General features: G+C 48.9%; 1 protein-coding gene across 3 annotated transcripts in view; it reads left to right on the forward strand.

Annotated features, from left to right (window-relative positions):
- Nucleotides 1-5,473: 5,473 nt before the first annotated feature.
- The window catches only part of LOC129853035 (STAM-binding protein-like A), a 31,661-nt gene continuing 21,304 nt past the window's right edge, over nucleotides 5,474-15,830 (forward strand). Inside the window, exons 1-3 of one of the 3 annotated variants that reach the window (XM_055918680.1) lie at nucleotides 5,474-5,961; nucleotides 7,643-7,866; nucleotides 13,892-13,967. In XM_055918680.1, coding sequence (XP_055774655.1) covers nucleotides 7,664-7,866; nucleotides 13,892-13,967 — 279 coding nt within the window. In that variant the 5' untranslated portion in view covers nucleotides 5,474-5,961; nucleotides 7,643-7,663. Of the gene's footprint in view, nucleotides 5,962-5,988; nucleotides 6,091-7,642; nucleotides 7,867-13,891; nucleotides 13,968-15,830 lie in introns of those variants that run through there. The other 2 variants (XM_055918678.1, XM_055918679.1) reach the window with 2 other exon arrangements.

A 15,830-nucleotide genomic window follows, 5' to 3' on the forward strand; every position in this document is an offset into this window, starting at 1 on the left:
AATAAATACACTGTATCCTATGTGTCTTGGGGGTCGTCTTTGAAAACGGAAACACAAATTCAGTCGTTTTCATGAAGTCCCTGGTCAAAAGGCTGCAACCCCAGAATGAGAGGATTTCTGAATCTCTTCCTACGTGACATGATCAGGGCCTTTTCATCTGAATCAGAGGAAGGTTACGCTACGTGGGATGATCCTAATGCAGTATGTTATTGAGTTGTATCCCCTTGTGCCTTCAGAACAGCCTCAATTCATCGGGGTATGGACTCTACAAGGTCTCTAAAGCGTTCCGCAGGGATGCTGGCTCATGTTGACTCCAATGCTTCCCACCGTTGTGTCAAGTTGGCTGGATGTCCTTTGGGTGGTGGACCATTCTTGATACACACGGGAAACTGTTAAGTGTGAAAAACCCTCTACCATACCCCGTTCAAAGACACTTAAATATTTTGTCTTGCCTGCTCACCCTCTGAATAGCACACATACACAATCTGTCTCTCAGTTGTCTCGAGGCTTAAACATCCTTCTTAAACCTGTCTCCCGTTCAAATTTATTTCAATCAAATCATATGTATTTATAAAGCCCTTCTTACATCAGCTGATATCTCAAAGTGCTGTACAGAAACCCAGCCTAAAACCCCAAACAGCAAGCAATGCAGGTGTAGAAGCACGGTGGCTAGGAAAAACTCCCTAGAAAGGCCAGAACCTAGGAAGGAACCTAGAGAGGAACCAGGCTATGAGGGGTGGCCAGTCCTCTTCTGGCTGTGCCGGGTGGAGATTATAACAGAACATGGCAAAGATGTTCAAATGTTCATAGATGACCAGCAGGGTCAAATAATAATAATCACAGTGTTTGTTGAGGATGCAACAGGTCAGCACCTCAGGAGTAAATGCCAGTTGGCTTTTCATAGCCGATCATTAAGAGTATCTCTACCGTTCCTGCTGTCTCTAGAGAGTTGAAAACAGCATGTCTGGGACAGGTAGCACGTCCGGTGAACAGGTTCCATAGCCGCAGGCAGAACAGTTGAACAGGTGGACTGGGAACAGCAAGGAGTCATCATGCCAGGTAGTCCTGAGGCATGGTCCTAGGGCTCAGGTCCTCCGAGAGAGAGAAAGAAAGAGAGAATTAGAGAGAACATCCCTAAATTCACACAGGACACCGGATAAGACAGGAGAAATACTCCAGATATAACAGACTGACCCTAGCCCCCGACACACAAACTACTGCAGCATAAATACTGGAAGCTGAGACAGGAGGGGTCAGGAGACACTGTGGCCCCATCCGATGATACCCCCGGACAGGGCCAAACAGGAAGGATATAACCCCACCCACTTTGCCAAAGCACAGCCCCACCCCACTAGAGGGATATCTAATTTATCTACACTGATTGATGTGGATTTAACAAGTGACATCAATAAGGGATCATAGCGTTCACCTGGAATCACCTGGTCAGTCTGGCAAGGATAGAGTGTTCCTCATGTTTTGTTCCCTCCGTATACTACTACTATACCACAATGTAATTACAATAGCATTCACCAAACTGATCCCCTGTTATTGACATGTCTGCCTCTCAGCAGATTGGACATATGTAGGGCTGAAGGTATGTCTCTCTCTGCATGTCTCTGTGAGTTGTGAAATCTCATCCTTGAAGCTGTTCTATGATGTGCCCCCCCCCACCCCTACTGTAGATGAGGCTGTTCCATGATGTTGCTGTAGATGATCACTGTTTACACCTGGGCCTGTAGCTCTTTTCAAGGCTCTTGGTTTTCAAAGCTCTTGGTTGGCAAGGTAACAGGCAATGTGTACTCTACCAGCTTTCAGAAGAGTGAATGGGAAGAATAACACAGGAGAGGAAGAGGAGAAAGAGAAGGGAGGATAGTCGCTCTGAGCAGAGTGAATGGGAAGAATAAGACGGGAGAGGAAGAGGAGGAAGGATAGTCGCTCTGAGCAGAGTGAATGGGAAGAATAAGACGGGAGAGGAAGAGGAGGGAGGATAGTCGCTCTGAGCAGAGTGAATGGGAAGAATAAGACGGGAGAGGAAGAGAAGGGAGGATAGTCGCTCTGAGCAGAGTGAATGGGAAGAATAAGACGGGAGAGGAAGAGGAGGAAGGATAGTCGCTCTGAGCAGAGTGAATGGGAAGAATAAGACGGGAGAGGAAGAGGAGGGAGGATAGTCGCTCTGAGCAGAGTGAATGGGAAGAATAAGACGGGAGAGGAAGAGGAGGAAGGATAGTCGCTCTGAGCAGAGTGAATGGGAAGAATAAGACGGGAGAGGAAGAGGAGGAAGAAAAGGGAGGATAGTCGCTCTGAGAAGAGTGAATGGGAAGAATAAGACGGGAGAGGAAAAGGAGAAAGAGAAGGGAGGATAGTCGCTCTGAGCAGAGTGAATGGGAAGAATAAGACGGGAGAGGAAGAGGAGGGAGGATAGTCGCTCTGAGCAGAGTGAATGGGAAGAATAAGACGGGAGAGGAAGAGGAGGAAGAGAAGGGAGGAAAGTCGCTCTGAGCAGAGTGAATGGGAAGAATAAGACGGGAGAGGAAGAGGAGGGAGGAAAGTCGCTCTGAGCAGAGTGAATGGGAAGAATAAGACGGGAGAGGAAGAGGAGGGAGGATAGTCGCTCTGAGCAGAGTGAATGGGAAGAATAAGACGGGAGAGGAAGAGAAGGGAGGATAGTCGCTCTGAGCAGAGTGAATGGGAAGAATAAGACGGGAGAGGAAGAGGAGGGAGGATAGTCGCTCTGAGCAGAGTGAATGGGAAGAATAAGACGGGAGAGGAAGAGGAGGGAGGATAGTCGCTCTGAGCAGAGTGAATGGGAAGAATAAGACGGGAGAGGAAGAGGAGGAAGAAAAGGGAGGATAGTCGCTCTGAGCAGAGTGAATGGGAAGAATAAGACGGGAGAGGAAGAGGAGGAAGAGAAGGGAGGAAAGTCGCTCTGAGCAGAGTGAATGGGAAGAATAAGACGGGAGAGGAAGAGGAGGGAGGATAGTCGCTCTGAGCAGAGTGAATGGGAAGAATAAGACGGGAGAGGAAGAGGAGGGAGGATAGTCGCTCTGAGCAGAGTGAATGGGAAGAATAAGACGGGAGAGGAAGAGGAGGGAGGATAGTCGCTCTGAGCAGAGTGAATGGGAAGAATAAGACGGGAGAGGAAGAGGAGGAAGAAGAGGGAGGATAGTCGCTCTGAGCAGAGTGAATGGGAAGAATAAGACGGGAGAGGAAGAGGAGGGAGGATAGTCGCTCTGAGCAGAGTGAATGGGAAGAATAAGACGGGAGAGGAAGAGGAGGGAGGATAGTCGCTCTGAGCAGAGTGAATGGGAAGAATAAGACGGGAGAGGAAGAGGAGGAAGAGAAGGGAGGAAAGTCGCTCTGAGCAGAGTGAATGGGAAGAATAAGACGGGAGAGGAAGAGGAGGAAGAGAAGGGAGGAAAGTCACTCTGAGCAGAGTGAATGGGAAGAATAAGACTGGAGAGGAAGAGGAGGAAGAGAAGGGAGGAAAGTCGCTCTGAGCAGAGTGAATGGGAAGATTAAGACGGGAGAGGAAGAGGAGGGAGGAAAGTCGCTCTGAGCAGAGTGAATGGGAAGAATAAGACGGGAGAGGAAGAGAAGGGAGGATAGTCGCTCTGAGCAGAGTGAATGGGAAGAATAAGACGGGAGAGGAAGAGGAGGAAGAGAAGGGAGGAAAGTCGCTCTGAGCAGAGTGAATGGGAAGAATAAGACTGGAGAGGAAGAGGAGGAAGAGAAGGGAGGAAAGTCGCTCTGAGCAGAGTGAATGGGAAGATTAAGACGGGAGAGGAAGAGGAGGGAGGAAAGTCGCTCTGAGCAGAGTGAATGGGAAGAATAAGACGGGAGAGGAAGAGAAGGGAGGATAGTCGCTCTGAGCAGAGTGAATGGGAAGAATAAGACGGGAGAGGAAGAGGAGGAAGAGAAGGGAGGAAAGTCGCTCTGAGCAGAGTGAATGGGAAGAATAAGACTGGAGAGGAAGAGGAGGAAGAGAAGGGAGGAAAGTCGCTCTGAGCAGAGTGAATGGGAAGATTAAGACGGGAGAGGAAGAGGAGGGAGGAAAGTCGCTCTGAGCAGAGTGAATGGGAAGAATAAGACGGGAGAGGAAGAGAAGGGAGGAAAGTCGCTCTGAGCAGAGTGAATGGGAAGAATAAGACTGGAGAGGAAGAGGAGGAAGAGAAGGGAGGAAAGTCGCTCTGAGCAGAGTGAATGGGAAGATTAAGACGGGAGAGGAAGAGGAGGGAGGAAAGTCGCTCTGAGCAGAGTGAATGGGAAGAATAAGACGGGAGAGGAAGAGGAGGGAGGATAGTCGCTCTGAGCAGAGTGAATGGGAAGAATAAGACGGGAGAGGAAGAGGAGGAAGAGAAGGGAGGATAGTCGCTCTGAGCAGAGTGAATGGGAAGAATAAGACGAGAGATGAGCATAACTGACTAAAGGAGAATAGTTTCAACTCCGTGGTCTGTTAGAGGGTTGATGTGGCAGCAGGGTGATGTCCTTGACTACACACTGACACAGAGCGCTTATCTGTCTATGTGAAGACACTAGAGAGAGTGATGGATTTCATTTAATCCAGGTGGCTACACTCCTCACCCAGTTCGCTTTATTTTTATAAAATATTACACTGGATCTTTCTTGAATAAGTTCCTCCATTTCTTTTTGTTTTTCCTCTAACTTATTCTGTGCCTCTATGGTACAGTTTTTATTGCTATCTAACTGTACTGTTAGTCCATCAATTTCCTTTGTTAATATGGACTCGTTTGATCTAAATTGCTTTTGTTTTATAGATGAGTATTAAATTGCATGGCCTCTAAAGGCACATTTAAAAGTGTCCCATACAATAAGGGGATCTGATGTACCTATGTTATGTCTGAAAAAGTCAATTATAAAATCTTCTGTCCTAGTTCTAAACAATTTATCATCTAGTAGACTTTGATTAAATTTCCAATATCCTCGCCCACGTAGAAAATTCTGTAAGAGTAATATATATGCCAATTATGTGATGATCTGACCGTATTCTGTCCCCTATCAACACTTTTTAAACTTTTGGTGCCAGAGAGAATGGCATAAGAAAGTAGTCAAGACGACTAGCTTGATTAACCCTCCGCCATGTTTATCTCACTAGGTCAGGATATTAAACCTCCATGTATATCTCACTAGGTCAGGATATTAAACCTCCACCATGTATATCTCACTAGGTCAGGATATTAAACCTCCTCCATGTATATCTCACTAGGTCAGGATATTAAACCTCCGCCATGTATATCTCACTAGGTCAGGGTATTTAAGTCTCCATATATCCACTAATTCCAATATATCCATGACATTCCTGATCTCCTTAAGTGCCTGAGGGTGATAGTTTGTAGTGTGATTTCCTTTCTGGTCATAGAGGTATTTAAGACCGTATTAAAATCTCCCACCATAATAATAGAGTCTAGTGTTGCTTGTAGAGTTGATAAATTCTGATATATATTTTAAAAGAAGTTTGGATCATCATTATTTGGACCGTATAGGTTAATAAGCCATATCTGTTTATTGTCCAGTAGCATATTTAAAATAATCCGTCTACCTTGATGATCTGTTTGGACAATTTGCACATTTCGATCAAAATTACTTTTAATTAATACCATCACATCAATGTTAACGCTTAGACAATCAATTTCATATATCATCAATAAATACAGAAAACAACACCTTTCATCTGTTACGTAGAGCACTTTTATTTTGCCGAAATTCCATGACCCGGAAGTACTTTTTTTTTGTTGCTGACGAGACGCTGGTGGAGATGCGGAAGTAGATGGTTGTAACAATTAGCCACCTTGCTAGCTAATTATTTACTTAACTGAAGATTTACTTGATAAAGACAACGATAAATTGCTCTCGAATTGAATGATATACCCTTTAATACGTATTTGTTGGTGAAACCTACATATTTTATCGCTCAACTAGGTGGGAATTTGAAAACAATCGAACGTAAGTTAGTTTTGCTAAGCTACTAGCTAGTGTTAGAACTGCTTGCAAATCAATCTTATCCCTGCAATTCATGTTTTTCATCATGGATGATGGTGAAACATGTCCATCTAGCATGCATCAAGTGTACAGGTAACTTCAAATCGGTCATGGCTGGCTAGCTAGCTAGTTGCCCATACGGGTTAACTTCAAATCGGTCATGGCTAGCTAGCTAGCTAGTTGCCCGTACGGGTTAACTTCAAATCGGTCATGGCTAGCTAGCTAGTTAGCCTCCCAAACATATTATATGGATTGAGAAGTTGGCTAGCTACAGATTCATCATGCTCACACATTTTCTGTTGGCTAGATAGTCCAACGTCGTGGGAAAAAACACTAATGTTTATGCACATAGTACTTAATAATATACATAAGAATACTTAATTGTGTAAACTTTATAACAATGTGTATTATCAGGGAGAGGCTTTATGGCCACGCCTGTTGTCTGTAGGTCGCACAGGTAGAGGTTAGTCTTTACTTTTATCAAATGTTTTAAAAAAACAACATTTGGCTGCCTTAGACCGATTTGAGCCGGTCAGTCACATATTTAAATGATTTTCCATAAGGCTAAAACATATATTTAGATATCTGCAGGGTTTTGTCTGCAGAAAAGATAGTGGACCTATGTACACTACCGTTCAAAAGTTTTGGGTCACTTAGAAACGTCCTTGTTTTTGAAAGAAAAGCAAATGTTTTTGTCCTTTTAAAATAACATCAAATTGATCAGAATACATACAGTGTAGATAGCGTTCTCGATGAGATCATCTTTTAAAACGAACAAACACCTAAATCAAAGCTAGACTGTCAGGGAGAATATACAATAAAACAATTGTTGCATTCAGGAGTATTTTTGTCATGGCATGGGGCTCCCTTTGATTTTGTTATAATGTTTGAGTCACTCGGATGGTATTAGCCATGGCAAAAAGTGTAGAATTGAAGGGAATTTGCTATAAAACTGCACATTGTTCTCATAGCAAAATGTGTAGAATTGTTCTACAGTGACGAGAGCTGTGACTGGACTGCTCCACCTCTGGAGATGAGCCTCAGGGCCCCCCTGCACCATGTTCAGTTGGGGCTGCTGCTTTTAGTTGTATCCAACTAACAGCACTACACCGTATTCCAGACAATGCCTGACCAGTGTAGTGTACACTGTGACCATATCTTCAGGCCGATTGTCAGTGAGGCCGCTGCTCCACGTGTGTCACCGCTGAGGTTATTGTCTAGATGAAAACCAAGATACTTGGTCGTTGATACCACTGGTTCATCCTGTCCTTCTTGGATGAGAGGTGCAGGTTGTGGAGGGTCTCTTGAAAACATCTGGATTTCCACAGACTTTTTTTGGGGGTGTTTTATTAAATAGATCACAACATCTCCTTTGCGACTTTGTATTGTGTACACAGTCGATGACATGGCACGCAACCATTGGTTGTTGCCTCGACCTTAGCTGTGGAACGCGTTCCTCCTTGACAAGTGCCGAACCAGAGTTTAATCAATACTTTTGATTCATTGATTAAGTCCCTGTCAGGTGTGTAGGGGAGATGGGTGGAGCCCCAGCCAGCTGTGCTGATGTTCAGCTAGTTAAAAATAGTGCACTATATATATATATATATTTCTGAAGCGGACTAACAGAGGTTTGATTTCCTGTCAGGTGTGTAGGAGGAAGGTCCTGATGGCAGACCACACGGATGTCAGCCTGTCCCCTGAGGACCGTGTCCGTGCCCTGACCAAGAAGGGCAGCTCTGTGGACGTGAACGAGGACGTTCCTCCCCGGAGGTACTTCAGGTCAGGCGTAGAGATGATTCGTATGGCCAACACCTACACCGAGGAGGGCAACGCCGAGCACGCCTTCGTACTCTACAACAAGTACATCACGTAAGTTGAGTTGGTGGAAGTAGGCCGCTGATGAAGGTGTTGTCAAGATGGCCGTCGTGTCACAAGACAGAGAACCCAAGATGAAGTGTCAGTGGGGGAGGAAGCTGTAATTGTCAAATGGCAGTGTGTTGCCGGTTACATAAGCCAGGCATATCTCTCCCTGGGGACATTTTGTTTACGGTAGTATTGGGGACATTTTGTTTACGGTAGTATTGGGGACATTTTGTTTACGGTAGTATTGGGGACATTTTGTTTACGGTAGTATTGGGGACATTTTGTTTACGGTAGTATTGGGGACATTTTGTTTACGGTAGTATTGGGGACATTTTGTTTACGGTAGTATTGGTGACGTTCTGTTTACGGTAGTATTGGGGACGTTTTGTTTACGGTAGTATTGGGGACAGTTTGTTTACGGTAGTATTGGGGACAGTTTGTTTACGGTAGTATTGGGGACAGTTTGTTTACGGTAGTATTGGGGACAGTTTGTTTACGGAAGTATTGGGGACAGTTTGTTTACGGTAGTATTGGGGACGTTTGTTTACGGTAGTATTGGGGACAGTTTGTTTACGGTAGTATTGGGGACAGTTTGTTTACGGTAGTATTGGGGACAGTTTGTTTACGGTAGTATTGGGAACAGTTTGTTTACGGTAGTATTGGGGACAGTTTGTTTACGGTAGTATTGGGGACAGTTTGTTTACGGTAGTATTGGGGACAGTTTGTTTACGGTAGTATTGGGGACAGTTTGTTTACGGTAGTATTGGGGACGTTTGTTTACGGTAGTATTGGGGACAGTTTGTTTACGGTAGTATTGGGGACAGTTTGTTTACGGTAGTATTGGGGACAGTTTGTTTACGGTAGTATTGGGGACAGTTTGTTTACGGTAGTATTGGGGACAGTTTGTTTACGGTAGTATTGGGGACAGTTTGTTTACGGTAGTATTGGGGACAGTTTGTTTACGGTAGTATTGGGGACAGTTTGTTTACGGTAGTATTGGGGACAGTTTGTTTACGGTAGTATTGGGGACAGTTTGTTTACGGTAGTATTGGGGACAGTTTGTTTACGGTAGTATTGGGGACAGTTTGTTTACGGTAGTATTGGGGACGGTTTGTTTACGGTAGTATTGGGGACGGTTTGTTTTTTACGGTAGTATTGGGGACGTTTTGTTTACGGTAGTATTGGGGACGGTTTGTTTACGGTAGTATTGGGGACAGTGTACCATATTGTCTGCAACCCAATAAACTATCATGTTGAGATCAGCTGTAGAGACTAGATCCAGATAAAATGCCTCAGTCACAAATTAAAGGGAAGTATGGGCCTCATCTGCAATACACAGCAGGTGCCCTGGGAAGTGACCTCATCTGAAATACACAGCAGGTGCCCTGGGAAGTGACCTCATCTGAAATACACAGCAGGTGCCCTGGGAAGTGACCTCATCTGAAATACACAGCAGGTTCCCTAGGAAGTGACCTCATCTGAAATACACAGCAGGTGCCCTAGGAAGTGACCTCATCTGAAATACACAGCAGGTGCCCTAGGAAGTGACCTCATCTGAAATACACAGCAGGTGCCCTGGGAAGTGACCTCATCTGAAATACACAGCAGGTGCCCTGGGAAGTGACCTCATCTGAAATACACAGCAGGTGCCCTAGGAAGTGACCTCATCTGAAATACACAGCAGGTGCCCTGGGAAGTGACCTCATCTGAAATACACAGCAGGTGCCTTGGGAAGTGACCTCATCTGAAATACACAGCAGGTGCCCTGGGAAGTGACCTCATCTGAAATACACAGCAGGTGCCCTGGGAAGTGACCTCATCTGAAATACACAGCAGGTGCCCTGGGAAGTGACCTCATCTGAAATACACAGCAGGTGCCCTGGGAAGTGACCTCATCTGAAATACACAGCAGGTGCCCTGGGAAGTGACCTCATCTGAAATACACAGCAGGTGCCCTGGGAAGTGACCTCATCTGAAATACACAGCAGGTTCCCTAGGAAGTGACCTCATCTGAAATACACTGCAGGTGCCCTAGGAAGTGACCTCATCTGAAATACACAGCAGGTGCCCTAGGAAGTGACCTCATCTGAAATACACAGCAGGTGCCCTGGGAAGTGACCTCATCTGAAATACACAGCAGGTGCCCTGGGAAGTGACCTCATCTGAAATACACAGCAGGTGCCTTGGGAAGTGACCTCATCTGAAATACACAGCAGGTTCCCTAGGAAGTGACCTCATCTGAAATACACTGCAGGTGCCCTGGGAAGTGACCTCATCTAAAATACACAGCAGGTGCCCTAGGAAGTGACCTCATCTGAAATACACAGCAGGTGCCCTGGGAAGTGACCTCATCTGAAATACACAGCAGGTTCCCTAGGAAGTGACCTCATCTGAAATACACAGCAGGTGCCCTAGGAAGTGACCTCATCTGAAATACACAGCAGGTGCCCTAGGAAGTGACCTCATCTGAAATACACAGCAGGTGCCCTGGGAAGTGACCTCATCTGAAATACACAGCAGGTGCCCTGGGAAGTGACCTCATCTGAAATACACAGCAGGTGCCCTGGGAAGTGACCTCATCTGAAATACACAGCAGGTGCCCTGGGAAGTGACCTCATCTGAAATACACAGCAGGTGCCCTGGGAAGTGACCTCATCTGAAATACACAGCAGGTGCCTTGGGAAGTGACCTCATCTGAAATACACAGCAGGTGCCCTGGGAAGTGACCTCATCTGAAATACACAGCAGGTGCCCTGGGAAGTGACCTCATCTGAAATACACAGCAGGTGCCCTGGGAAGTGACCTCATCTGAAATACACAGCAGGTGCCCTGGGAAGTGACCTCATCTGAAATACACAGCAGGTGCCCTGGGAAGTGACCTCATCTGAAATACACAGCAGGTTCCCTAGGAAGTGACCTCATCTGAAATACACAGCAGGTGCCCTAGGAAGTGACCTCATCTGAAATACACAGCAGGTGCCCTAGGAAGTGACCTCATCTGAAATACACAGCAGGTGCCCTGGGAAGTGACCTCATCTGAAATACACAGCAGGTGCCCTGGGAAGTGACCTCATCTGAAATACACAGCAGGTGCCCTAGGAAGTGACCTCATCTGAAATACACAGCAGGTGCCCTGGGAAGTGACCTCATCTGAAATACACAGCAGGTGCCTTGGGAAGTGACCTCATCTGAAATACACAGCAGGTGCCCTGGGAAGTGACCTCATCTGAAATACACAGCAGGTGCCCTGGGAAGTGACCTCATCTGAAATACACAGCAGGTGCCCTGGGAAGTGACCTCATCTGAAATACACAGCAGGTGCCCTGGGAAGTGACCTCATCTGAAATACACAGCAGGTGCCCTGGGAAGTGACCTCATCTGAAATACACAGCAGGTGCCCTGGGAAGTGACCTCATCTGAAATACACAGCAGGTTCCCTAGGAAGTGACCTCATCTGAAATACACTGCAGGTGCCCTAGGAAGTGACCTCATCTGAAATACACAGCAGGTGCCCTAGGAAGTGGCCTCATCTGAAATACACAGCAGGTGCCCTGGGAAGTGACCTCATCTGAAATACACAGCAGGTGCCCTGGGAAGTGACCTCATCTGAAATACACAGCAGGTGCCTTGGGAAGTGACCTCATCTGAAATACACAGCAGGTTCCCTAGGAAGTGACCTCATCTGAAATACACTGCAGGTGCCCTGGGAAGTGACCTCATCTAAAATACACAGCAGGTGCCCTAGGAAGTGACCTCATCTGAAATACACAGCAGGTGCCCTGGGAAGTGACCTCATCTGAAATACACAGCAGGTTCCCTAGGAAGTGACCTCATCTGAAATACACAGCAGGTGCCCTAGGAAGTGACCTCATCTGAAATACACAGCAGGTGCCCTAGGAAGTGACCTCATCTGAAATACACAGCAGGTGCCCTGGGAAGTGACCTCATCTGAAATACACAGCAGGTGCCCTGGGAAGTGACCTCATCTGAAATACACAGCAGGTGCCCTGGGAAGTGACCTCATCTGAAATACACAGCAGGTGCCCTGGGAAGTGACCTCATCTGAAATACACAGCAGGTGCCTTGGGAAGTGACCTCATCTGAAATACACAGCAGGTGCCCTGGGAAGTGACCTCATCTGAAATACACAGCAGGTGCCCTGGGAAGTGACCTCATCTGAAATACACAGCAGGTGCCCTGGGAAGTGACCTCATCTGAAATACACAGCAGGTGCCCTGGGAAGTGACCTCATCTGAAATACACAGCAGGTGCCCTGGGAAGTGACCTCATCTGAAATACACAGCAGGTGCCTTGGGAAGTGACCTCATCTGAAATACACAGCAGGTGCCCTAGGAAGTGACCTCATCTGAACATAAAGCATCATGCTATCACAAGTCAGGAATATGAATCAATCAAATGTATTTATAAAGCCCTTTTTAGCCCTTTTCATCAGCAGATGTCACAAAGTGCTGTACAAAAAACCAGCCTAAAACCCCAAACAGCAAGCAATGCAGGTGTAGAAGCACGGTGGCTAGGAAAAACTCCCTAGAAAGGCCAAAACCTAGGAAGGAACCTAGAGAGGAACCAGGCTCTGAGGGGTGGCCAGTCTTCTTCTGGCTGTGCCGGGTGGAGATTATAAAAGTATATAATGGCCATTAAGGCCAGATTGTTCTTCAAGATGTTCAAATGTTCATAGATGACCAGCAGGGTCAAATAATAATCAGTGGTTTTAGAGGGTGCAACAGGTCAGCACCTCAGGAGTAAATGTCAGTTGGCTTTTCATAGCCGATCATTCAGAGGTTGAGACAGCAGGTGTGGTAGAGAGAGTGAGAGGGAGGGAGGGAGGAAAGGAGAGGGAGAGAGTTGAATATAGCAGGTCTGGGACAGGTAGCACGTCCGGTGAACAGGTCAGTGTTCCGTAGCCGCAGGCAGAACAGTTGAAACTGGAGCAGCAGCACGGCCAGGTGGACTGGGGACAGCAAGGAGTCATCATGCCATGTAGTCCTGAGCCATGGTTCTAGAGTTCAGGTCCTCTGGGAGGAGAGAGAGAGAGATGGGAGAATTTGAGGGAGCATACTTAAGTTCACACAGGACACCAGATAGGACAGGAGAAACACACCAGATAGGACAGACTGACACTAGCCCCCTGGCACAGACTATTGCAGCATAGATACTGGAGACTGAGAGAAGGATGTCCCACACCTCCACACCACTAGAGGGATATCAACAGACCACCAACCTTCTACCCTGAGACAAGGCCGAGTATAGCCCACAAAGATCTCCATCCTGCGAGCCCAGGGGGCTCAAAACTGGACAGGAAGATCACGTCAGTGACTCAGCCCCCGTAATAGATTCAGAGGCAGAGAATCCCAGTGGAGAGAGGGGAACCGGCCAGTCAGAGACAGCAAGGGCGGTTCGTTGCTCCAGAGCCTTTCTGTTCACCTTCACACTCCTGGGCCAGACTACACTCAATCATAGGACCTACTGAAGAGATGAGTCTTCAGTAAAGACTTAAAGGTTGAGACCAAGTCTGCGTCTCTCACATGGGTAGGCAGACTGTTCCATAAAAATGGAGATCTATAGGAGAAAGCCCTGCCTCCAGCTGTTTGCTTAGAAATTCTAGGGACAATTAGGAGGCCTGCGTCTTGTGACCGTAGCGTACGTGTAGGTATGTACGGCAGGAACAAACTGGAAAGATAGGTAGGAGCCAGCCCATGTAATGCTTTTTAGGTTAACAGTAAAACCTTGAAATCAGCCCTAGCCTTAACAGGAAGCCAGTGTAGGGAGGCTAGCGCTGGAGTAATATGATCAAATTTGTTGGTTCTAGTCAGTGCTAAATACGGCTGCTAGAATTAACTGTAGTTTATTTAGTGCTTTATCCGGGTAGCTGGAAAGTAGAGCATTGCAGTAGTCTAACCTAGAAGTGACAAAAGCATGGATTACTTTTTCTGCATCATTTTTAGTCAAAAAGTTTCATATTTCTGCAATGTTATGAAGATGTGTTTGTGCTTATCATCATGTTTCCATTCAGGCTCTTCATTGAGAAGCTTCCTAAACACAGAGATTACAAAACAGCCAACATTCCAGAGAAGAAGGACACCTTGAAGGTACCATGCCAAATTCTAACTGTTTCACACTCCAGTCCTCCAGGACCCCCAACCCTGGTCCTCCAGAACCCCCAGGTACCCCAGGGTTGGGCTGTTGAGGGGGGGGTACTGGAGGACCAGGGTTGGGCTGTTAGGGGGGGGGGGGGGTACTGGAGGACCAGGGTTGGGTTGTTGGGGGGTACTGGAGGACCAGGGTTGGGCTGTTGGGGGGTACTGGAGGACCAGGGCTGGGCTGTTGGGGGGTACCGGAGGACCAGGGTTGGGCTGTTGGGGGGTACGGGAGGACCAGGGTTGGGCTGTTGGGGGGTACTGGAGGACCAGGGTTGGGCTGTTGGGGGGGGGGGGGGGGTACTGGAGGACCAGGGTTGGGGGGGGGGGGTACTAGAGGACCAGGGTTGGGCTGTTAGGGGGTACTGGAGGACCAGGGTTGGGGGGTACTGGAGGACCAGGGTTGGGGGGTACTGGAGGACCAGGGTTGGGGGGTACTGGAGGACCAGGGTTGGGGGGTACTGGAGGACCAGGGTTGTGGGGTACTGGAGGACCAGGGTTGGGCTGTTGGGGGGTACTGGAGGACCAGGGTTGGGCTGTTGGGGGGGGGGGTACCGGAGGACCAGGGTTGGGCTGTTGGGGGGGGGTACCGGAGGACCAGGGTTGGGCTGTTGGGGGGGGGTACCGGAGGACCAGGGTTGGGCTGTTGGGGGGGTACTGGAGGACCAGGGTTGGGCTGTTGGGGGGGGGGGGTACTGGAGGACCAGGGTTGGGCTGTTGGGGGGTACTGGAGGACCAGGGTTGGGCTGTTGGGGGGTACTGGAGGACCAGGGTTGGGCTGTTGGGGGGTACTGGAGGACCAGGGTTGGGCTGTTGGGGGGTACCGGAGGACCAGGGTTGGGCTGTTGGGGGGTACTGGAGGACCAGGGTTGGGGGGTACTGGAGGACCAGGGTTGGGGGGTACTGGAGGACCAGGGTTGTGGGGTACTGGAGGACCAGGGTTGTGGGGTACTGGAGGACCAGGGTTGGGCTGTTGGGGGGTACTGGAGGACCAGGGTTGGGCTGTTGGGGGGGGGGGGGGGGGGTACCGGAGGACCAGGGTTGGGCTGTTGGGGGGTACCGGAGGACCAGGGTTGGGCTGTTGGGGAGTACCGGAGGACCGGGGTTGGGCTGTCAGGGGTACCGGAGGACCAGGGTTGGGCTGTCAGGGGTACTGGAGGACCAGGGTTGGGCTGTTGGGGGGGGGGGGGGGGTACCGGAGGACCAGGGTTGGGCTGTTGGGGGGTACCGGAGGACCAGGGTTGGGCTGTTGGGGGGTACTGGAGGACCAGGGTTGGGCTGTTGGGGGGTACTGGAGGACCAGGGTTGGGCTGTTGGGGGGGGGGGGGGGGGTACCGGAGGACCAGGGTTGGGCTGTTGGGGGGGGGGGGGGGGTACCGGAGGACCAGGGTTGGGCTGTCAGGGGTACTGGAGGACCAGGGTTGGGCTGTCAGGGGTACTGGAGGACCAGGGTTGGGCTGTCAGGGGTACCGGAGGACCAGGGTTGGGCTGTCAGGGGTACTGGAGGACCAGGGTTGGGCTGTCAGGGGTACTGGAGGACCAGGGTTGGGCTGTCAGGGGGTACTGGAGGACCAGGGTTGGGCTGTCGGGGGGTACTGGAGGACCAGGGTTGGGCTGTCAGGGGTACTGGAGGACCAGGGTTGGGCTGTTGGGGGGTACTGGAGGACCAGGGTTGGGCTGTCAGGGGTACCGGAGGACCAGGGTTGGGCTGTCAGGGGTACCGGAGGACCAGGGTTGGGCTGTCAGGGGTACCGGAGGACCAGGGTTGGGCTGTCAGGGGTACTGGAGGACCAGGGTTGGGCTGTCAGGGGTACT

This window comes from Salvelinus fontinalis, chromosome 4, assembly GCF_029448725.1.
Source record: "Salvelinus fontinalis isolate EN_2023a chromosome 4, ASM2944872v1, whole genome shotgun sequence".
NCBI lineage: Eukaryota > Metazoa > Chordata > Actinopteri > Salmoniformes > Salmonidae > Salvelinus > Salvelinus fontinalis.